This window comes from Oncorhynchus mykiss, chromosome 19 (genome assembly GCF_013265735.2).
Source record: "Oncorhynchus mykiss isolate Arlee chromosome 19, USDA_OmykA_1.1, whole genome shotgun sequence".
Lineage (NCBI taxonomy): Eukaryota > Metazoa > Chordata > Actinopteri > Salmoniformes > Salmonidae > Oncorhynchus > Oncorhynchus mykiss.
Genome location: NC_048583.1, coordinates 39,627,650 through 39,652,260, shown reverse-complemented (window position 1 = coordinate 39,652,260; position 24,611 = coordinate 39,627,650). Strand labels below are relative to the sequence as shown.

Here is a 24,611-nt window from a genome sequence, read left to right as displayed (position 1 = left end):
CTGTGCATGAAGGGGTCAAAGGTGAGGAGAATAGTTACCCAGAGTTTTTGGGGTCCCACTCCCGTGAGCTGCCGCCCTTCAGCTTGCGGACCAGTTTCTCACTGCTGCGGCGAATAGAGGCACGGAGTTTACTGAAGGAGCCGCTCCGCTTCAGAGAGCCGGAACCGTCCTGATGAGAGAGGTCAGAGGGTGACTTTCACACTCACATCTTGCATACACACAGGTAGAGACAAACATGCATGCAGAGTTGCACACACCCCCACACTCCGTACAGATATGCACGCACGCACGCACACACACAATCAAAATACAGAGAATTGGCTCAGTAACTTCTTCTGTCTGCATATGTGATGGACTGTGCATGTGCTTGTTTTTGCATGTGCATCCGATTAGACTCTGTTGAGACAAAACATGTCGGCCTCATCCGTGTGCTATTCAGAAATGATGCTATAAAGAAATTAGAGAAGCCCTCCAAAAACATTGTATAAAGTTATGCTCACAATAGTTCTCTTGGGTCAACAGAGCAGAGCAATGTAAATTCCTTCTAAAGGTTTTCAAGCTTTATTCATTCAAGGTAGCAATATCCATCCTGCTATGTTTGATCAGATCTTGGAGTAACAGGTTTTCATGCTCTGTGGTTATTCACACAGCTCTGACCCCTAACCTCTGACCTGTCCACTAGGACACCACCATGGAGAAGAGAAGGAAAAGAAGGACGGGTCACTTTACCATGGTCCCGGAGTTGACCGCTACCATCAAGATTTAGACACACACACAACCAACCACACACAAACCCCGCTTTACACTCACACACAGAAAGAGAGAGAGCACACAAAGAGGCTACAGGCAAAGATGTGAGTGAGCAAAGACTTACGTTTTATTAGAAGTTAAGAGATACATACTATAAGAAGCACAGACAGGACAGAGTAGATTAGTAGGAGCCATGAAGAGAAGTGTCCAGATTCCACTCTGCAGAGTGAGGCATGTCCCACTCCTCTTTCCTATACCCCCCTCTACACTCCCCATCCCCTCCCACCATCTGGCTCTGTATACACAGGAGCTGCATTGTCTTTTGACACTCCCTCCTGATCAGGACATGACAACACCGTTAAGTTTGACATCAATAGGACCACATGGAGCATAGGATCAAACACTAGTAAAGAAACTCGACAGCAGCCTAGAGCCACCACGGTACTCTGAGGGAGCATACAGGATGATGATCATGCCACCAACTCATAGAATTCACAGTATGTTAGTTAAATCACTACGAGCAAAAGCAGACCGGTATGCATCATTACTTCTAGTAAATGCTGGAAACGCAACACCACACACACCCTACTGAGAGATAGAACAGATAGAGTGAGGAGACAGAGTATTTAAGTACAGCAAAGAGCAAGATAAGGTAATGGCAGGAGGCAGGAGTGGCTTGGTTTGGTTCTGAGACAGAGCCCAGCCCCCCTGGTCCCATTGACAGTGGATAGGAGGATAGAACTAGGGACAGCTTGGCCCAGTAGAGTCACCAGACAGACAGCCCAGAGGAGGAGAGAAGAGTCTGAAGAGAAGACACAACTGCAAAGCTGGAGGGGTGGCAGGCGAGCTGGTGTCCGTCATGCAGAAGACAAGTACTTAGAACCACAACAAGGCATCTGGGATTATGCCTGCCGGTCAGACAGGGTGAAGAGAGGGAGGAAAAAAGAAAGAGAGAGGGAGACAAATTAAAGGAATACCAAGAGAGGCAGAAGAGGGTATTGAAAAACAGAGATGAAGATGAGGTAGAGTAAAGTGAGAAAATGAGGAAGAGAAGGAAAGCAGAGCAAGTCAGACAGACAGCAGTGGTCAGCCAGTGTTTCCCCTACAGAGACAGTATTTCTCCAGGTAGGGCTGTGGCGGTGCTTTACAACTGCAGAAGGCATCAGCGCTCAAAATTAGCAACAGCTAAAGAGATTTATAGGGCAAAGGAAACTATAAGCAACCACACAAATCCAGGGACCAAGGGTAAAGTAAAAACAGTAGCCTAAAAACTAATTGAGGAGTGAATTAAATCAGTCCTTATGGCACTTGAATCCCTTATCAAGTGCATCCAACTGATGCAAAGGCAGCATGGATTTGGAATTGCTCATATGACCTCAGAGCCTAAATGGTCAGTTAAAGTATCTCTCAATAGACTGAGGTCCTAGCCAGTATGAGCTAATCAGTGCCCTGGTCATGATGGTAAATTCGGTAGTTGTGTCATTTGGAAAGTGAATGAATAGAACTATAGTTAATGAATATAACAGGCTCAATTCAGCCAATCTAAAAAAAACTGTGAAGTTAATCCACAAAACAACCAACAATGTGACTATAACCCCAAAATAAACTAAAACAACTGCCTGTGTGTTCTAACCCAGTCAATTCCCTGTACAAAGCCATCAGCCATTTTCCACTGCCATGTTCAGAGGACCTGAGGCTCATCCATGGGCAAATCAAATCAAAGCTCCGGAAAACCCCAAAAACACGACAAACAAAATGGAAAATAGGACTAAAGTGGGTGACAGAACCCACCCAAACAAAGCAGAAGTGAAGGGGGTATTCTTGGAGAGATACTGTGTCTGGGGAACAGTCTGTCTTCTAGCACACTTAAATCATACTTGCACACACAATAGTACAGGTTTTACTCAGAGAGGAAACAACAAGTTAGCCCACCACAGCACTGCATGCACAGACAAAGGGATGCAGACAGTAAATACACACTCAGAATCAGCTAGAATAATGGGACAGATTGTACAGGTTGAATGCTGTCCCACCACTCTGACTGGTAATAACCTGCCACTGGATGCAGAGAAAAAGACAGCAGGGGTACTGTATCACCATCATCATACATGTTTAAGTCTGTCCATCCATCCTTACCAGTATGTACTATGTGTGTCTGACAGAGGTTTCAGCACTACACGCCGCACACACAATGGGCAGGAGAGGCACATACAGTACAGACAGTACAGTAAACACAGACACACATGATGAAAGTGTCAGAGGGACATTGAAGATGTACAGTACAGAGCCCACATGCATCAGTGATGAGAACATGAATGAGTCACCATGGCGACAGAGGTGTTCTTTAACACACAGGTTAGTGTCTGACTGAGACAGTCCGATAGGTGAGCAGTACAGTAGAGAACACAGGTTACAAATGTGCCTGAGCCCAGTCTCCCCGGAGCCTTGAGCTGAGGGCAGACCAGGCAGGCAGGGGACTCCAAGGAGGAGATGCTGATTGGTTGTCTTGGGCACTACGGCTACTGTTGCTATGGGAGCAGGGCAGTTCTGAATAGCAGACTACAGCAGAGAGTGTGGTGTGATTTGCAAACATATGCTGTGACCAAGAGGACTTTACTGCAGTAATCGGATAGAGCCAGTGAGAATAGCATACAGTTGTCAGACTAATGCATGGAAAGGACGAGTTTGTTGTGTGCAATATACTGTTTGCTGAAACAAAATAGAACCATACAAAACATATGGCGCCTATACTAGATACAGTAACTTGCGGGTACAAAGGTCTGATAAGTCATTTTATGTAAGCAGCTGGAGTGTTCACTCAGTTGAGGACTATAAGCATGAGTGTAGACTAGAAGCATGAGTGTAGACTAGAAGCATGAGTGTAGACTAGAAGCATGAGTGTAGACTAGAAGCATTACTGTAGAACAGAGGAGGTGATTATAACTACAAACTGGCCAGACAGTCAATCAGCATTATAACCTTAGCTATCACACAAATAATATGGAGTCATATAGAATCTAGGACATTTACCACCAAGGTTACCACTGGCAACTCAGTCCTCATCAAATAATTGACAAGTTGTAGAGGATATGCACTTTAAGAGTAGGTAAGAAATAACTTTAAATGTTCAGTAATATCCTCCTTGACAGAAGCCACTGTTCACTGCTCATTAGTAGATTAAATAAATCATCAATTGTAATGTATAATCTTAACATTGATCATTTCTAGAGACGTTTTCAAAGTAAATTGAGAAATCCGATGAGATATTAATCACAAAGCCAATCATATCAAATATTTTCCATCCCAATTGGGCTTTTCTCTAGGAGGATCTAAGGGGTGTGTCTGTACCCCTTCCTACTCCCTGTGTGTGGCCTGGGCTGTGTACTGTACTTACCCCGTTCCACTCCACGCTCATACTCACTTCCTCGCCACCGTCCGGGCCACTCTCATACTTGACCGTGGCGTCGGAGGTCAGGCTCTCACGGCTCCACTGCTTCTCCCGCGTCTCTGGCTCACTCAGAACATCCGCCACACGCTGTTTGTGCACCGTGTCCAGACCCTGGCCATGTGGACAGGAAACACACACACACTCTCAGTGATCAACATCGCATCATGTGTTGGATTTTGTTCTGGATTGGTTTACAACAGATGAAAACCAAGACCTGCTAGTATTTCAGTTTAGACAGCTGGACCAACGATACTCCTCCAGTCTGTTCACATGACCCTGGGCTGGCAAATCTATTATTCAGGCAGGTAAGTGGCAGAAGAGGACAGTGGTCACACCTGTTTTCTGGAACGCATAGCGGCCTCTTCTAGGGTCTCTGCCGCCTCAAATTTACCCTGCCGCTTGTAGAGGGCGCCCAGGTTCTTCAGGGTGGTGGTCACTGTGGGGCTGGGGCAGACATTATAAACACATCATGAACTAATGTAATCACATACAGGACCATAGGCATACCACTACAGTTTCCATACTTAATACTGACCTGTCTACTTTACAGGCTTTGTACCAGCCTCCATACTCTCCGAACGGGGAGCCGTCCTGCTGCTTTCCCTAGAGATGAACCACCACATCCATCAGTTGTCAGGATTTAAGGACTTGAAACGCTAATGACAGAAATCTACCACCATAGTAAAATGGTTGGTCACTAATTAACAGCCTAAATATTCCAGCTAATTCTTGACAAATGACACAGGACCATGAAAGGAGGTTTGGATTACATCAGATATGAAAATATGAGAGATCGTTAACGCGGCACCAAAATACATGAGTGTTTAGAGGTGGAAAATTGAGAGATTACGGTCGGTCACGATTTCTTCTTCAGCCGTCTAAATCGATAAACCTTTCACACCGTGACGAAAACACTTTCCCCTGTCAGTTGTGAAAGTTAATCCACAGCATCAGCAGTGACTAATACCAGGGTCCTTAGTGAAAGTGGACTCTCCATCATCCACACCACACACACACACAATCTCTCACCTTGCTCTGTTCTTCTCTCTCCTCCGCATGCATCCAAATGGGTTTGTTCTCATCTGCAGTCAGAGACAAACAACAACCAACCATCAGACACACGCAGGTCAAAAGAAAATATTGACTGACATTCAGGCAGACAGCAGGGTATGGTCTGGCTCAAACCATTAGAGCATTCAACTGAAAGGTCATTGTTGTTTTCAGAAGCTTTTCAACTAAAATGATGACAGCAGCGTGAAAACATTCACCTTTACATCAAACGACAGACGATACTTGATTGCTGTGTGTGTCTTACCGTCTACAGAGCCAAACTCCCTCTCATGTGCGCGGGTAAGGATCTCTTTGTACAGAGTTTCAGCCTGCTTGAACTTCCCCTGCTTCAGGTAACAGGACGCCTGTGAGAGGATGAGAGAGACCGAATATGAATATGTAAGAATATGACCTTCAAAACGTCAGAAACTCTTCTTCTCATAACTCATTCTAAAATGTGCAGTCATCACACAAAGCCAGTGATCTCTTAACCCCTATGTGACCCTCTCACCAGGTTGTTCTTGGTCTTGGCCACGTTGGGGTCGTCAGGGCCCAGTTTGGTCTGGTAGATCTCCAGGGCCCGCTGGTAGTAGTACTCCACCTCCTCGTACTTGCCCTGGTTCTGACACAGCAGGGCCAGGTTGTTCAGCTGCTTGGCCACATCTGGGTGGTCCTTACCCAGAACCTGGGCAGGAGAAGATGGGGGGAGGCCATGTTAATATAACAAAACAGTGAGTAATAAAGCAATAATGGTTCACGCTAATCAAAGCATCTCAAAGTGAAAGGATGAAAAGGGAATATTTATAACAGAAAGAGACCCCATCACCATTACTTTGGATAGAATAATAGTCTCCGTTCTGTACTTTATGTGATCTGGCTGGACCTTTAGATAGGCGGGTGAAGTCAGAGCAGAGCTGGTGGAGAGGAGAGGTGTCATTAAGGGGTTGGGTGAGGAAGGAGGACAGAGCTGAGGGCTAACTCTGTCTCTCTGACTGACTCACTGAGAGAAAGACACACAGAGACTGGGAGTTAGGAGTGAGAGGCTCACTGCTCATTAGCAGAGAAATTATGATCTTCCTTCCCTCTATACAGTGAGTGACAGAGGCCTGGGTTGGAGAGGCTTGCTAATTAAATCAAATCAAGTTTTATTTGTCACATGCGCTGAATACAACAGTGAAATGCTTACTTACAAGTCCTTAACAATGCAGTTAAGAAAATACCAACAAAAAAAGCAAGACATAAGAATAACAAATAATTAAAGAGCAGCTGTAAATAACAATAGCGGGGCTATATACAGGGGGTACCGGTACAGAGTCAAAGTGCAGGGGCACCGGTGTCGAGGTAATATGTACATGTAGGTAGAGTTATTAAAGTGACTATGCATAGATAATAACAGAGTAGCAGCAGCGTAGAAGGGGGGGTGCAATGCAAATTGTCTGGGTAGCCATTTGATTAGCTGTTCAGGAGTCTTATAGCTTGGGGGTAGAAGCTGTTTAGAAGCCTCTTGGACCTAGACTTGGTGCTCCGGAACCACTTGCAGTGCGGTAGCAGAGAGAAGAGTCTATGACTTGGGTGACTGGAGCCTTTGACAATTTTTAGGCCCTTCCTCTGACACCGCCTGGTATAGAGTTCCTGGATGGCAGGAAGCTTGGCCCCAGTGATGTACTGGGCCGAACGCACTACCCTCTGTAGTGTCTTGCGGTCGGAGGCCGAGCAGTTGCCATACCAGGCAGTGATGCAACCCATCAGGATGCTCTCGATGGTGCAGCTGTAAAACCTTTTGAGGATATGATGACACATGACAAATCTTTTCAGTCTCCTGAGGAGGAATAGGTTTTGTCGTGCCCTCTTCACAACTGTCTTGGTGTCCTTGGACCATGTTAGTTTGTTGCTGATGTGGACACCAATGAACTTGAAGCTCTCAATTTGCTCCACTACAGTCCTGTCGATGAGAATGGGGGCTTACTCGGTCCTCCTTTTCCTGTAGTCCACAATCAACTCCTTTGTCTTGATCACGTTGAGGGAGAGGTTGTTGTCCTTGCACCACACGGTCAGGTCTCTGACCTCCTCCCTATAGGCCGTCTCATCATTGTCGGTGATGTCACTGTTGTGTCATCAAGAAACTTAATGATGGTGTTGGAGTCGTGCAGTCATGAGTGAACAGGGAGTACAGGAGGGGACTGAGCAAGCACCTCTGCACGCACCCCCGTGTTGAGAATCAACGTGGCGGATGTGTTGTTACCTGCCCTTACCACCTAGGGGCGGCTCGTCAGGAAGTCCAGGTGTTGTTTAGTCCCAGGGTCCTTAGCTTAGTAATGAGCTTTGAGGGCACTATGGTGTTGAACGCTGAGCTGTAGTCAATAAATAGCATTCTCACATAGGTGTTCCTTTTGTCCAGGTGTGAAAGGGCAGTGTGGAGTGCAATAGAGATTGCATCATCTGTGGATCTGTTGGTGCGGTATGCAAATTGGAGTGGGTCTAGGGTTTCTGGGATAATGGCTTTGATGTGAGCCATGACCAGCCTTTCAAAGCATTTCATGGCTACAGACGTGAGTGAGTCATTTGGAGGTAGTCTCTCTGACTTAGACCTGAGAAGATAAACCAAAAATGATCGATACCGACCATAATGAACACTTAAACGCAGGCATTTTGCTGATATTGTTTATTATGATAAGTAGACTATACTAGAGAAGTTTTAGAATAAATACATTTACTAATACGGGTGATTGTTAATGGGACAATTGACGGCTACAACCATCAAACTAGTAGTAGTAGTTTAAAGGATAATACAAATAAAAATAAACTGTAGTGCAGATTAATGTTATAAACTTATCGTTCTGTTTATCGCTATCGTATCAATTCAGGCAATTTATTGTGATTTTTGTCCATGTTGTCCAGCTCTACTCTGATTGACGGTTTCTCTCTGAATTATCAATAGCAACCTGAATGCATACAAGTCTCACTCCCCCTCTCTCCTGTGAAGCTTCTACGTGGATTTGAAGGGTTTACTGTTAACATCATTAGAAGTATGGGATTTCAAAAAGGAAACAACTGCTAGGTCTGGGTGATATATTGAGAGTTTTATTGAGGAGTGCTTCTTTGAACTCCAGACCAGGCTAGTGCATGTTACTGGGGAACTTTTTAGAGAGTCCCTCCCTCCTCCTCCTAATCTTCATCCCTAGGGATAAACCAAGGACTGAGGCAGCTCACACAGTGGGAAAAGCGCTTGCTATTAAAAGAGAGAACTGCAGGAAAATTCCTCCTGCATCAGCAAAGCCTTCTTCCTTCCTCTGTTGCCGAAAGCTGGGTGGCATATCTCTAAGCTCAAGAGAGAGCTTTATCATCAGTTTAAGAAGTGGAGAATAGAAATAACATGTATCCGCTGTCCTTAAGCTCTAGCACAGACGACATCACAGAGGGAGTAGACGTGTCATTCTTAGCACAGAGGGAGAATGAGAGGAAAAGGCACAAAGGGAGAGAGCGAGAGAGTGAAACAGAAAGGGAGATGGATAAATAGAGACACTGCACTTTGCATCTCCAGGACTGCTGAGCTCCTCCTTTATAAGCATCCCATTTTGTGCAGCCAAAAATAATGAACCCTCCCAGGACTTAACTCTCTCCAAAGTCACAGTTCCTCTTTGAACAACACAAAGCTATAGGGAGGCTTGGGAGGAGGGAGCGAATGCAGGGGAGAGCATATAGACAGAAAATACGTTTTAAAAGTTGCGTTTAACTAAGAGGAAAACTTTCGAAGGAACAGCAAAGTTCTTTGAAACTTGAGCAAGATATATTTGGAGGAGCAGGAATCAGGAGTGTTCTGCAGTGTTAGCACTCCATTCCCACAATTCCTTGTAGTGACCAGTGCCCTCTGACCCACCTTCTCCCGGATCTCCAGAGCCCGCTTGCAAAGTGGCTCCGCCTCTTTGTACTTCCCCCGTTTCCCGTAGAGCACGGCCAAGTTGTTGAGTGTAGCAGCCACCTGACACACACACACACAGAAATAGAAAGAAAACACTCTTAGGACAGCCTTAAATCATCTGTGCATGTATAATTGAGTGTCCACAAGGCTCAACCACGGCAGCAGAGTGCAACTGATCTGGTGAATTTAACCAATTAGAGGTGTAACCGACAGATGAGAGGAAGACAAAGAGGGAGGCACGAAGTGATTACTGCTATTTAATTATATCCCAATCAGCAGGATAAATCTCCACCACGTGTATATCACTCAGACCACCAGACCAATGAGACCACAGAGGGACCCACAGTGACCTTTGATTTAGACTAGGGTGGTCTGGGGCCCACATGTGACAGACACGAGGGGGTGATAGAGAGCCTAACCTCTGCTGCTCTGAGTCTGCACTGAAGGAACTGGAGGTCCAGGGAGAGTCAGAGACACAAGCCTGTTGAGGTCGGCACAGTTAGTGGACCTGCCTGCCTGGCTGGTTACAGACATACTGCTGAGACACAGATTGATGAGAAACCACACTCACCGCTGGATGGTCCCTGCCCAGAGTTTTCTCCCTGATCGCCAGAGCGTCATTCAGCAGGTTGGCTGCCTCTTTGTATTTGTTCTGGTCCCTGATAGAGGAGAGAGAAAAAAAGAGAGGACTCATGGGGCATGTTACCGTGGTTTCTCTGACAGTGAGGCCTATTACCACAGGGCAGTGTTGTAGTACTTGAGTCCAGGACTCTGACTTCACTCGGACTAAAGTTGTGATTTTCATATTGTTGGAAAGCTACTTTTAGCACTACCAAGGGACTCAAGTATAAATGATTCGGACACCACGGACTCGACCTCAAGGTTTAGTGACTTGACTACATCACTGCCATGGGGTCTCAAGTACAAGTTTGACAACCTTGGGGATCATAACCAAGTCTCTCCCCACATAAATAACCATTTTGTCCAACACAACCCTTTGTTATGGACGAATGTTTTGTCTTGGATAGACCCATATTAAGTATTGTCAGGTTTAAAAACATGCATTGCAATCAATGATTCTTCCCATTTCCCAGAACTAGTAGCTGACAATTCTTACTATACAAGCTGACATCTTGTCGAATCAGGATCAAACATACACCAAGTGTACAAAACATTAGGAATGACAGACTGACCAGGTGAATCCAGGTGAAAGCTATGATCCCTTATTGATGTCACCTGTTAAATCCACTTCAATCAGTGTAGATGAATGGGAGGAGCCAGGTTAAAGAAGGACTTTTTGAGCCTTGAGACAATTGAGACATGGAATGTATGTGTGCCATTCAGAGGGAGAATGGGCAAGACAAAAGATTGAAGTGCCTTTGAACTGGGTATGGTAGTAGGTGCCAGGCGCACCGGTTTTCAGTGTGTCAAGAACTGAAACACTGCTGGGTTTTTCACGGTCAAAAGTTTCCCATGTGTATCAAGAATGGTCCACCACCCAATGGACATCCAGCCAACTTGACACAACTATGGGAAACATTGAAGTCAACATGGGCCAGCATCCCTGTGGAACGCTTTCGACATTTTGGAGAGTCCATGCCCCAATGAATTGAGGCTATTCTGAGGGCAAAGGGGGTGCAACTCAATATTAGAAAGGTGTTCCTAATGTTTTGTATACTCAGTGTATATTGACTTTAACTGATCCACAGCCAATACCAACCACCACGACCCACCTCCCCACCCCAGAGCCCCTTCCCCAGGCTGACCTGTAGACCAGGGCCAGGATGTTGAGCATGGTGGCCACGTCAGGGTGGTCGTGTCCGGAGGTTTTTTCCAGGTCCTCCAGGGCCTGTTTGCAGAGGGGCACGGCCACCTCGTAACGGCCCTGGGAGGCGTACTGGATCACCAAGTTGTGAAGGGTCCTGAGGCGAGCCGGGATCTCATAGCCACCCTGCTGGGCGGCGGCTGCTGCTGCACTACCGTGGGGCTGCTGGACTGGAGACACACAGAGGAGGAGGGGGGCGGGCGAGGGGTTAACATAACATAAACTATACACACACACACACGCACAAAATTACTGGTAGAGTGGAGAAACTGAGACACTGTACAGGCACATATGAAGTATGTTGGGTCGGGAAACCATCCAAATGTCTCAGATCACTGCATGAGAGATTGTGTGAAAATGTGTATGGTTGAGGTGTGTGTGTTATAAGCAAGAGGTCTGGAAACCACCTGATTGGGTTTCTCATTAGAGGCCCACAGCTCTGTACTGACTCTGAAGGAGGGCCAATGGGCTGAAGAAGCAGTGGTCCTCTGCAGTAATAACCCTCACCACCACACCCAAAGTACCAAAAATGTCTCTCCAGTAACAAATGATCCCAGGTGTTCCATAGAGCTAAGACTGTTTGCAAGTTCACGACAAGAATGACAAATTCTATTGACTAGCATGGAAAAGCTAGGGCTGGCACAATTACTGTGTAACCGACGGTTATGGATGAAGGCCGTCATGAAAATAAAATAAAAAAATAAAATAACCGTCAAAATAAATATATACACATAGGGTCAGTCAGAAATTATTCACACCCCTTGACTTCTTCCACATTTTGTTGTGTTAAAATTGATTAAATTAAGATTGTGTGTCTCTGGCCTACACACAATACTTTTTAGAAATGTTTACAAATGGAATAAAAATGAAAAGCTGAAATGTCAATAAGTATTCAGCCCCTTTGTTATGGCAAGCCTAAATAAGTTCAGGAGTTGAACATTTGATAACAAGTCACATAATAAGTTGCATGGACTGTGTGCAATAGTAGTGCTTAATATGCATTTTGATTGACTACCTCATCTCTGCACCCCACACATACAATTACAGTATTTGTTAGGTCCCTCATTTGAGGAGTGAATTTCAAACAAACATAGATTCAACCATAAAGACCATAGAGGTTTTCCCATGCCTCGCAAAAATGGGCACCTATTGGTAGATGGGAAAAATGTAAACAGCAGACATTGAATACCCCTTTGAGCATGGTGCAGTTATTAATTGAACTTTAGATGGTGTATCAAAACACCCAGTCACTACAAAGAAACAGGCGTCCTTCCTAACTCAGTTGCGTGACAGGAAGGAAACCGCTCAGGAATTTCACCATGAGGTCAATGGTGACTTTAAAACAGTTACAGTTTAATGGCTGTGATAGGATGGATCAACATAGTTACTCCACAATATTGAACTAATTGACAGATTGTTTCTGTACCGCCTTCCTTCATTTCAAAATATTCCAAAACATGCATCCTGTTTGCAACAAGGCAGTAAAGTAATACTGCAAAAACGTTATGTTTTGGGGCAAATCCAATAAAACACATTACTGAGTATAACTCTCCATAATTTCAAGCAAAGTGGTTGCTGCATCATATTATGGGTATGCTTGTAATCGTTAAAGACTTGGGAGTTTTTCAGGATACAAAAGAAACGGAATGCAGCTAAGCACGGGCAAATTCTGCCTGGTCCGATGAATACCGGTTCCTGTTGTGTCATGCTGATGGCAGAGTCAGGATTTGGCATAAGCAACATAAGTCTATGGCCACATCCTGCCTGGTGTCAATGGCACAGCGGTGGTCTAATGGTGTGGGGAATATTGTCCTGGCACACGTTAAGTCCCTTGATACCAATTGAGCAACGTTTCCACGCCCAAAGAATTCAAGCTGTCCTGGAGGCAAAGGGGGTCCGACCCAGTACTAGATGGGTCTACCTAATAAAACGGCCTATGAGTGTATGTATATACAGTGCCTTTCGGAAAAGTATTCAGACCAATGAACTTTTCCCAGATTTTGTTACATTACAGCCTTATTCTAAAATGGATTAAAAATAAATAAATCCTCAGCAATCTACACACAATACCCCAAAATGACAAAGGTTTTTAGAAATGTTTGCATATGTATTAAAAATAAAAAACAGAAATACCTTATTTACATAATTATTCAGACCCTTTGCTAAAATTGAGCTCAAGTGCATCCGGTTTCAATTGATCATCTTGGAGATGTAACTACAACTTAATTGGAGTCCACCTGTGGTAAATTCAATTGATTGGACATGATTTGGAAAGGCACACACCTGTCTATATAAGGTCCCACAGTTGACAGTGCATGTCAGATCAAAAACCAAGCCATGAGGTCAAAGGAATTGTCCGTAGAGCTCCGAGACAGGATTGTGTCGAGGCACAGATCTGGGGAAGGGTACCAAATCATTTCTGCAGCATTGCAGGTTCCCAAGAACACAGTGGCCTCCATCATTCTTAAATGGAAAAAGTTTGGAACCACTAAGACTCTTCCTAGAGCTGGCAACCCGGCCGAACTGAGCAATCGGGGGAGAAGGGCCTTGGTCAGGGAGGTGACCAAGAACCCGATGGTCACTCTGATAGAGATCTAGAGTTCCTCTGTGGAGATGGGAAAACCATCCAGAAGAACAACAATTTCTGCAGCACTCCACCAATGACTCTCAGACCTAAATGACTCTCAGACCATGAAAAACAAGATTCTCTGGTCATATGAAACCAAGATTGAACTCTTTGGCCTGAATGCCAAGCGTCACATCTGCAGGAAACCTGGCACCATCCCTACGGTGAAGCATGGTGGTGGCAGAATCATGCTGAAGGATATTTTTCAGCGGCAGGGACTGAGAGACGAGTCAGGATTGAGGCAAAGATTAATGGAGCAAAGTACAGAGAGATCCTTGATGCAAACCTGCTCCAGAGCACTCAGGACTGGGGCCAAGGTTCACCTTTCAACAGGACAACGACAATAAGCACATTTCCAAGAAAATGCAGGAGTGGCCTGGGGACAAGTCTCAATGTCCTTGAGTGGCCCAGCCAGAGCCCGTACTTGAACCCGATTTAACATCTCTGGAGAGTAGAGGTCGACCGATTAGGATTTTTCAACGCCGATACCGATACTGATTATTGGAGGACCAAAAAAAGCCGATATCAATTAAATCGGCCGATTTTTTACATTTATTTGTAATACTGACAATTACAACAATACTGAATGAACACTTATTTTAACTTAATATAATACATCAATAAATCAATTTATCCTCAAATAAATAATGAAACATGTTCAATTTGGTTTAAATAATGAAAGTAAAGAAAGTAAAAGTGCAATATGTGCCATGTAAGAAAGCTAACGTTTAAGTTCCTTGCTCAGAACATGAGAACATATGAAAGCTGGTGGTTCCTTTTAACATGAGTCTTCAATATTCCCAGGTAAGAAGTTTTAGGTTGTAGTTATTATAGGACTATTTCTCTCTATACCATTTGTATTTCATTAACCTTTGACTATTGGGATGTTCTTATAGGCACTTTAGTATTGCCAGTGTAACAGTATAGCTTCCGTCCCTCTCATCGCTCCTACCTGGGCTCGAACCAGGAACACAACGACAACAGCCACCCTCGAAGCAGCGTTACCCATGCAGAGCAAGGGGAACAACCACTCCAAGTCTCAGAGCGAGTGATGTTTGAAATGCTATTAGCGCGCACCCCGCTAGCTAGCTAGCCATTTCACATCGTTTACACCAGCCTAATCTCGGGAGTTGATAGGCTTGAAGTCATAAACAGCTGCTGGCAAACGCACGAAAGTGCTGTTTGAATGAATGCTTACGAGCCTGCTGCTGCCTACCATCGCTCAGTCAGACTGCTCTATCAAATCATAGACTTAGTTATAACATAACACACAGAAATACGAGCCGTAGGTCATTAATATTGTCGAATCCGGAAACTATCATCTCGAAAACAAGACGTTTATTCTTTCAGTGAAATACGGAACCGTTAAGTATTTTATCTAACAGGTGGCATCCATAAGTCTAAATATTTCTGTTACATTGCACAACCTTCAATGTTATGTCATAATTACGTAGAATTCTGGCAAATTAGGCGGCCCAAACTGTTGCATATACACTGACTCTGCATGCAATGAACGCAAGAGAAGTGACACAATTTCACCTGGTTAATATTGCCTGCTAAACTGGATTTCTTTTAGCTAAATAAGCAGGTTTAAAAATATATACTTCTGTGTATTGATTTTAAGAAAGGCATGATTGTTTATGCTTAGGTACACATTGGAGCAACGATACGCACCGCATCGATTATATGCAACGCAGGACACGCTAGATAAACTAGTAATATCAACAATGTGGAGATAACTAGTGGTTATGATTGATTGATTGTTTTTTTTCTAAGATAAGTTAAATGCTAGCTAGCAACTTACCTTGGGTTACTGCATTCGCGTAACAGTCAGGCTACTCGTGAGGCAGGTGGTTAGAGCGTTGGACTGTAAGGTTGCAAGATTGAATCCCCAAGCTGACAAGGTAAAAATCTGTCGTTCTGCACCTGAACGAGGCAGTTAACCCACCGTTTCTAGGTCGTCATTGAAAATAAGAATGTGTTCTTAACTGACTTGCCTAGTTAAATAAAGATTAAATAAAAAGGTGTAAAAAAATAAATAAATACAACTCTACCAAATTGGTGTCCAAAAATAACGATTGTTATGAAAACTTGAAATCGGCCCTAAATAATCGGCCATTCCGATTAATCGGTCATCCTCTACTGGAGACCTGAAAATAGCTGTGCTGCAACGCTCCCCGAACTACCTGACAGAGCTTGAGAGGATCTGCAGAGAAGAATGGGAGAAACTCCGCAAATACAGGTGTGCCAAGCTTGTAGAGTCATACCCAGGAAGACTGGAGACTGTAATCGCTGCCAAAGGTGCTTCAACAAAGTACTGATTAAAGGGTCTGAATACCTAAATCTAATATGTTTTTTAAATTAGCAAACGTATTTTTTGTAATATTTTTTTTTACAGTTTTTGCTTTGTCATTATGGGGTATTGTGTGTAGACTGATGAGGGGGAAAAAACAATTGAATACATTTTAGAATAAGGCTGTAACCTAACATAATGTGGAAAAAGTCAAAGGGTCTGAATACTTTCCGAAGGCACTTTATATTTATATTATTTTTGTGAGGAACGAACAGCTAACTGAAGACGGGACTGCCGGGCATTCGTGCGGTTGAGCCCGTTCTGGTTGTGTCACGTTCGTCATAACGAGGAGACAAAGGCGCAGCGTGAGATGAATACATTCTTCTTTAAACAAAATGAACATGAAGCCATAAACACGAGTGCTGACATGCAACTACACATAAACAATAACCCACCAAACCAACATGGAAAATGGCAACCTAAATAGGATCCCCATAAACAGCTGCCTCTGATTGGAAACCAATTCAGGCCACCATAGACCTACATTCACCTAGACATACCAAAACCCAATAGAAATACAAAAAACCCTAGACAGGACAAAAACACACATACCACCCTCGTCACACCCTGACCTAACCAAAATAATAAAGAAAGCAAAAATAACTAAGGTCAGGGCGTGACAGTACCCCCCCCCCCCCCAAAAGGTGCGGACTCCCGGCCCGCAAACCTAAACCTATATGGGAGGGGCTGGGTGGGTATCTAACCTCGGTGGCGGCTCTGGTTCTGGACGCCGCCCACGTTCTTTACACTGAGTCCGCTCTTGTAGCACTGACCCGTGGATCATCGTCGGAGGCTCTGGACTGCGGATCCTCGCCGTAGGCCCCGGGCTGGGGACCCTCGCTGGAGACCCCGGGCTGGGGACCGTCGTTGGAGGTTCCGGACTGTGGCCCGTCGTTGGAGGTTCCGGACTGTGGCCCGTCGTTGGAGGTTCTGGACTGGGTACTGTCGCCGGACGCTCTGGACTGGGTACTGTCGCCGGACGCTCTGGACTGCCGAGGCGCACTGTAGGCCTGGTGCGTGGTGCCGGCACTGGTGCGTGGTGCTGGCACTGGTGGTATCGGGCTGGTGACACACACCTCAGGGTGAGTGCGGGGAGGAGGCACAGGATACACTGGACCGTGGAGACGCATTGGAGATCCAGAACATAGAGCTGGCTCAATACGTCCTGGCTGGATGCCCATTCTTGCGCATCTCTGAGACACCTTGCGCATCTCTGAGACACCTTGCGCATCTCTGCATAACACGGTGCCTGACCAGTTACACACTCCCCACGGTAAGCACGAGGAGTTTGCTCAGGTCTCCTACCTGACTCAGCCAATCTCCTCAAAAAAAATCTTAGGGCTGCCTCTTGGGCTTCCGTGCTATCGTCGCTGTTCCTCTATTCTCCTGTATTTCTCCTCGTAGTAGCGCCGTTCCGCTTTCGCTGCCTCCAACTCCTCCTTAGGACGGCGATACTCCCCCGGTTGTGTCCAGGGTCCTGCTCCATCTAATATCTCCTCCCAGGTCCATTTCCCCATTAAGCGCTGTTCCTCCTTTTCATGCTGCTTGGTCCTTGTTTGGTGGGTTATTCTGTCACGTTCGTCATAAGGAGGAGACCAAGGCGCAGCGTGAGATGAATAGATTCTTCTTTATTTAAACGAAGAACACTAAAGAAAATGAACGTGAAGCTGTAAACACGAGTGCTGACATGCAACTACACAGACAATAACCCACAAAACCAAAATGGAAACCTAAATAGGATCCCCAATCAGAGACAACGATAAACAGCTGCCTCTGATTGGGAACCAATTCAGGCCACCATAGACCTACATATACCTAGACATACTAAAACCCCATAGATATACAAAAACCATAGACAGGGCAAAAACTAAACCAACCACCCTTGTCACACCCTGACCTAACCAAAATAACTAAGGTCAAGGCGTGACAGGTTGTCAATAGTTAGCACAGCCACAAAGTCATGATTATGGCTAAACCCCACCTATTTCTACAAAGGAACTTCTTAAAATCTTAATTTAAACTTAACCTTAACCACAATGCTAACCTTATGCCTAACCTTAAATGAAGACCAAAAAGCAAGATTTTTTTACAATATACACAAAGGTTTTAGAACAACACAGGTTTTTCTTGATTTTACTTTTTTATACATTGTAGAATAATAGTGAAGACATCAAGACTATGAAATAACACATAGGGAATCATGTAGTAACCAAAAAAGTGTTAAACAAATCCAAATATATTTTATATTTGAGATTCTTCAAATAGCCACCCTTTGCCTTGATGACAGCTTTGCACACTCTTGGCATTGTCTGAACCAGCTTCAACCAGTTCCCACATATGCTGAGCACTTGTTGGCTGCTTTCCCTTCACTCATATAACCAATCATGACATTGTGGCTGTGGTAACTCGTGACAAACTGCCAACCCATTATTGACCCATTATTGACTTGAATGGGAATTCCCGTTCTATTCATTCTATTTCTATGGCAGCACATGCAGTCAGGAACGGTTATTACAGTCATTAATTACTTCATTTGGCTGGCCAATTACGGTCATCCAAAATTCCATGATCGTCACAGCCCTAGGCAAAGCCAAACATATCCAATAGATGTGAAAAGGTAGCGCTGCATTGCAAAAAGGTCACTCACAAACACGTCACTTGTCATGGTCTTTTCACTTCATATATGCGAGGACAGGAACAAACGTTCACTACACTGTAACTACCTAAAAAAAAACTAGCTATGCTCCATCTACACAACATGACCAAAAATGTGGACACCTGAACATCTCATTCCAAAATCATGGGCATTAATATGGAGTTGGTCGTCCTTTGCTGCTACAATAGCCTCCACTCTTATGGGAAGGTTTTCCACTAGATGTTGGAACATTGCTGTGAAGACTTGCTTCCATTCAGCCACAAGCATTAGTGAGGTCGGGCACTGATGTTGGGCGATTAGGCCTGGCTGGCAGTCGTTGTTCCATTTCATCCCAGAGGTGTTCGATGGTGTTGAGGTCAGGGCTCTGTTCAGGCCAGACAAGTTCTTCCACATCAATCTCTGCAATCCATTTCTGTATGGACCTCGCTTTGTGCACGGGGCATTGTCATGCTGAAACATGAAAGAAAGGGCCTTCCCCAAACTGTTGCCACAAAGTTGTAAGCATAGAACCGTCTAGAATGCCATTGTATGCTGTAGCATTAAGATTTCCCTTCACTGGAACTAAGGGGCCCAGCCCGAACCATGAAAAACAGCCCCAGAAGACTATTCCTCCTCCACTAAACTTTACAGTTGGCACTATGCATTCGGGCAGGTAGCGCTGTCCTGGTATCCACCAAACCCAGATTAGACTGCCTGATGGTGAAGCGTGATTCATCACTCCAGAGAACACGTTTCCACTGTTCCAGAGTCCAATGGCGGCGAGCTTTACACCACTCCAGCCGACGCTTGGCATTGAGCATGGTGATCTTAGGCTTGTGTTCGGTTGCTCGGCCATAGAAACCCATTTCATGAAGCTCCCAATGAACAGTTATTGTGCTGATGTTGCTTCCAGAGGCAGATTGGAACTCGGTAGGGAGGGTTGCAACCGATAACAGACAACTGTTATGCGCTACAAACTTCAAATTAAGACCTTTAAAAAATAAAAAAAATTATACAATAGTCTGCGGTCCCATTCTGTGAGCTTGTGTGGCCTACCACTGAACCGTTGTTGCTCCTATACGGTTCCACTTCACAATAACAGCACTTACAGTTGACCGGGGCAGCTCTAACAGGGCAGAAATTTGACAAACTGACTTGACGGTAAAGGTGGCATCCTATGACAGTGCCACATTGAAAGTCACTGAGCTCTTCAGAAAGGCCATTCTACTGCCAATGTTTGTCTATGGTGATTGCATGGCTTTGTGCTAGATTTTATACACTTGTCAGCAATAGGTGTGGCTGAAATAGCCAAATCCAATCATTTGAAGGGGTGTCCACATACTTTTGTAATCCTAGTGTAGCTGGAGACAAGCAATTAAACCATCTCCACCACTGCAGTGAGAGGGACCTAAGACATAAGAGTATTTCAGGGAGGTACCAGTCAGGACAGGAGAGGAGTCGAATCCACTTCACACTACACAGACAGACACAGAGCCCTGTCTCAGTCAGCTCTGCTTCATGTGGGGGCAGGATTAATGTGAGCGCACTCAGGAGCATTTGACGCTTGCCTCCCCCGCATTCTGGAGAGCTTCCTGGCACAACCCACTCTTTTCTTTGATCCTCTCTTTCGTTCCCTCTCGCTCTTCAGATTGTGCTCATTAAGCAGGCAGAAACTTGGAATAAAATAAAGTATTAACAGCCCAATACAAACACAACAAAGGACTAGAGAGATCCTGCTCCTCTCTCTCTCTCCCTCCTCCATATCCCTGTCTGCATCTTATTAGCTCTCTATGTGGTGGAGCAATTACTGGAGATGTACCCTTTAAATCCCTGCAATATGTTACTTATGCAGATTAATTATGCTTTTTTACCCATTTGCTGGAAGTGGTTCTGTGTAGGATCATTATACGATATTGTACGTAGGACCCCTTTGCTTAATTTTATCAATAAATGCCCAGCTTAGTGGGGAGTGGGTGTTGTCCCTCTGCCTGAGATCCTCTCATGTACATGCTGGTTGCTGGAGTGAACCCAACCTGGTGACTGTGTGATCTGGCTCACTGGGTCCATTTCCATTTGGCCTGCCTCCACACTCAACCAGCTCTGACTAATAGCACTTTAAAGCTCATAGTGATACGTACTTTCAGACCAACAGGAGGAGAAATGGACTAGTTAATGTATTGGAGGGAGTGGGGAGGGAATGTAGGAAGTAGGAACAAGGAGAGGAAACGTGAGGTGAGGAACAGAGAAAGACATGGGTACAAGAAGAAGACTCACTGCCTGGAGGTTGGTCATCCTGGTCATCTGGGAACAGATCATCCAGATTCTCTTTACTGGAGTCAGAGTCCTTCTCCTCCTAACAGAGGAAAACAGGGAGGACAGATGATTGTTATTGTCATTCAGTGTAAACCAGGCAAATGAAATGCGGTGGTGTGAGTCAGTCTGTGTGTGTGTGTGGGTTAACTCACCGATGGCAGCAGGTCCTTATCGTACTTCTTCAGCTGGTTCATGAACTCCAGGTGTTTCTTCTCCTCCTCCAGCTGAGCCACACTCTGCTCGCTCTTCTGCAGCTTCTGCTGGGTGCCTGCCAGCTCGTCCCTCAGCCACTGGTTCTCCTGGCACAGCCGGCGCACCTGTGCCCGCAGCTTCTGCTTCTCCGACTCCACCGAGCTCAGGTGGCCCGACAGCGCCATCATCACCTGGACCAAACACAGCGAGGGGTTTAGGGGTGAGGCAACTGGGCAAGAGGTCCAAAGGGTGCGGAAGAACACTGAGGAGACTAGTAGTAAATAATTAATGGATAATCCTTGGTTGTAGTCTGATTTACTGACACAGGTCATTTAGGTGGTAGGTGCCTGTGGGTTCTCCATCTAGCTGTCTAATTTGAAAGTTCATTAGATTAGATCCCAGAGGGCTCTAGCTCTCCCCCAGCCTGAGGCGTGTAGCCTAGACCTATACAGTGTACTAACCTGTGCCTCGCTCAGGCCCAGCTCCAGCATCTCCAGGGACTTGCGGATCATGAGGGACTTCTCCTCCACCAGGACTCCCTGGTCATCCTGCTTCAAGCAGTGCAGTGTGCCCAGAAGGCCCTCCAGGATGGAGTTGTGTTCCTGCTTTAGAGCCTCCAAGCCCTGGATCACCTGCTTGGTCCTGGAGATGATCTCATCCTGGGACAGCTTCTCCCCAGGGTCCTCCTCCTCCTCCTTCACACACACCATGGCAGACATGTTCTCACGCATCCTGTAGCAGTCACACAGAAGAGGAATGGATTTAGTTAAAAATGTAGAAGTATGAATACCCCAGCCCTCTATTTCACTGTTGCTAAATGCATATGCATATCAGTTTACTCCTGGCTGTATCCCAATGTGTTACAGACTAATGAACTTCTGCTTGATCTTAACTTCCGTCCTCACAGTTGTGCGGCATATTACATTTTATCATCAGACAGCCTTTCCAGCATCCAGCCTACTCTTATCTATTGAGCATTTCTTAATCAATATGCGCCTCAGTGTACCTGTTTCTGCGTGGTAAAATCACTAGGTTTATTGCACAAAGTGTGCTTATCAACCAATGACACATATGCAAGCAGGGCTTTTGAGAAAAGAAAGAGGAGCGCCTGGGCGATTTATTGGAAGACCTTCTGCTCTGACTGCAGCCTGTCTGTCTGTCAGTTTAAACAGAGCCCAGCTGAGGTGTTGACAATGTAGATATACCTGGACAGATCAAGCGCTTGGGTCTAGAAGGTTCTATCTGCATTTTTGTCAAAATGTCATTATTGACATAACCTTGTTCTGTTCAATGTTCTCTACCTTTACTGAACAAAAATATAAAACTCAACATGCAACAACTTCAAAGATTTTACTAAGTGACAGTTCATAGAAGGAAATCAGTCAGAAATAAACTCATTAGGCCCTAATCTATGGATTTCACATGACTGGGTAGGGGTGCAGCTATGGGTGGGTGGACCTGGGAGGACATTAGCCCACCCACTTGGCAGCCAGGCCAACCAACTGGGGAGCCAGGCCCAGTCAACCAGAATGAGTTTTAACCCACAAAAATGGCTTTTTTACAGACAGAAATACTCCTCAGCAACCACTCCCCACCCCCCCTCAGACGATCCCACAGGTGAAGAAGCTGGATGTGGAGGCCCTGGGCTGGTGTGGTTACATGTGGTCTGCGGTTGTGATGCAGGTTGGACTTACTGCCAAATTCTTGAAAAGCAACGATAGAGAAATGAACATTCAATTCTCTGACAACAGCTCTGGTGGACATTCCTGCAGTCAGCATGCTAATTGCACGTAGCGCTCCCTCAACTTGAGACATCTGTGGCATTGTGTTTTGTGATTAAACTGCACATTTTAAAGTCTCCTTTTGTCCCCAGCACAAGGTGCACCTGTGTACTTATCATGCTGTTTAATCAGCTTATTGATATACCACATCTGTCAGCTGGATGGATTACCTCAGCAAAGGAGAAATGTACAAAATTTGAGAGAAATAAGCTTTTGGTGCATTTTGAAAATTACTGAGATCTTTTATTTCAGAGCACGAAACCAACACTTTACATGTTGTGTTTATATTTGTGTTTAGTGTATTTTCATCATGAGCAAAAGCTATTGCTTTCCTACTGAAAGTTGCAAAGAAATTGTGATCCATTTAATAAAACACAAGAGACCAGCTAAATTAATAAAAGTATCAGGACCAGCAGCATCTAGTGGACAAAAATGAATGTGAATGTATCAAGTTATGGTAAATAATGCAAGCGACTTAAATAGTAATTTTTCTGAACGGGAGGGAAAAAACCCACCAGATTCACAGGGAATACATTAAAATGATGAAGAAGCAATATTCAAAGCAGCAGCGCCATACTACTTGTCAAACAGAGAACTGATGGTGTATATTGGTTGATGAGGTGGGATTGGCAGGGGTTGTGGGTGGTCCGTGGGAGATCTTTGACCATTTTATTATTCATGTCTTACTCATTGTTAGGTTAGAATTGTGGTCGAAATCGAATGTTAGGTAATATATTTATTTAAGATTATATGAATCCTGTAAATTAAAATGGCCAATTTGGGTACAATTAATTAGCTTAATTTCTCAGAGATCAAATTATATTTCAACAAAACGTTTCAGGAACGCTGATCTTATCCGTTTCTAACTACATAAACGATTTCAGAACAATCTGAGATGGTGCGTGTCAAAATCCTCTTTCTTGTGTTTTTTGAGGTGGAATTACTCATCTTAGTCACGGTCCTTCTCATCACCAAATGGATTGACCTGGGGTCCTCTTCAATTTAGCCAATCACTATGGTACTAAAATGAATAAGAAACACTATGGCACGTTTATATAAGGCGCTATTCACTGATAGAAACTGCCAACAACCATGGTAAATTAAAACAACATACACCCCTGGAGTCGTGAAATTAACAAACACCATCTCTCTGTATCAAACTTCCAAGTAGAAATCATTGCTGCGCAGTCTGCATTTGTCATGCAGTCAGACACACAACTTTGGGATAAAAAAAAACGATTTATTTGGAAACGGTCGTCATTCCGCGTTAGCCTTCCTATTGTATTAAAAACACCTCTGTCGCTTTATTCGCACACTCAGCATTCGCAACTTCAAGTTCAGGAGCCAACCTCTTATACAGTATATGTGGTCTCAATGAAACTGGAAGCATAGAAATAGCGCACATAGAACACATCTAGCGCTTCTTAGACTTGCTTTCAATGAGAATGACAGATTTATAACTCATATTTCTATAGGTATTTGGTCAGTTCGCCCAAAATGTTACATTATTGCAGCTTTAAATGTTACGCTATTGTTTACTACAGTGTCTGTAAATAAATATTGATAATGGAAAGAAGTGGAGGGCGCTCAACCAACATAAGTCGAGGTGCAATCAAAAATATATAATTGAAAAGGCGCAACACACACATACCATGTTGAGCGAGCGTTACCCTTTTCAATAAATGTTAATTACCCATTTACAGTGCCTTGCGAAAGTAT

General features: G+C 44.7%; 1 protein-coding gene across 8 annotated transcripts in view; it reads right to left on the bottom strand.

Moving 5' to 3' along the window:
- Positions 1 to 24,611, bottom strand: part of LOC110497818 (kinesin light chain 1) — a 41,372-nt gene that overhangs the window by 4,421 nt on the left and 12,340 nt on the right. For 3 of the 8 annotated variants that reach the window (XM_021574221.2, XM_036954777.1, XM_021574223.2), the window contains exons 2-14: positions 21,573 to 21,843; positions 21,072 to 21,302; positions 20,881 to 20,959; positions 10,934 to 11,162; positions 9,739 to 9,826; positions 9,126 to 9,227; positions 5,760 to 5,933; positions 5,514 to 5,613; positions 5,228 to 5,280; positions 4,734 to 4,801; positions 4,534 to 4,642; positions 4,145 to 4,309; positions 39 to 169 (exon numbers count right to left, since the gene is read on the bottom strand). In XM_021574221.2, coding sequence (XP_021429896.1) covers positions 39 to 169; positions 4,145 to 4,309; positions 4,534 to 4,642; positions 4,734 to 4,801; positions 5,228 to 5,280; positions 5,514 to 5,613; positions 5,760 to 5,933; positions 9,126 to 9,227; positions 9,739 to 9,826; positions 10,934 to 11,162; positions 20,881 to 20,959; positions 21,072 to 21,302; positions 21,573 to 21,842 — 1,799 coding nt within the window. In that variant the 5' untranslated portion in view covers position 21,843. Of the gene's footprint in view, positions 1 to 38; positions 1,659 to 2,886; positions 2,924 to 4,144; positions 4,310 to 4,533; positions 4,643 to 4,733; positions 4,802 to 5,227; positions 5,281 to 5,513; positions 5,614 to 5,759; positions 5,934 to 9,125; positions 9,228 to 9,586; positions 9,649 to 9,738; positions 9,827 to 10,933; positions 11,163 to 20,880; positions 20,960 to 21,071; positions 21,303 to 21,572; positions 21,844 to 24,611 lie in introns of those variants that run through there. The other 5 variants (XR_005037715.1, XR_005037714.1, XR_005037716.1 and 2 more) reach the window with 5 other exon arrangements.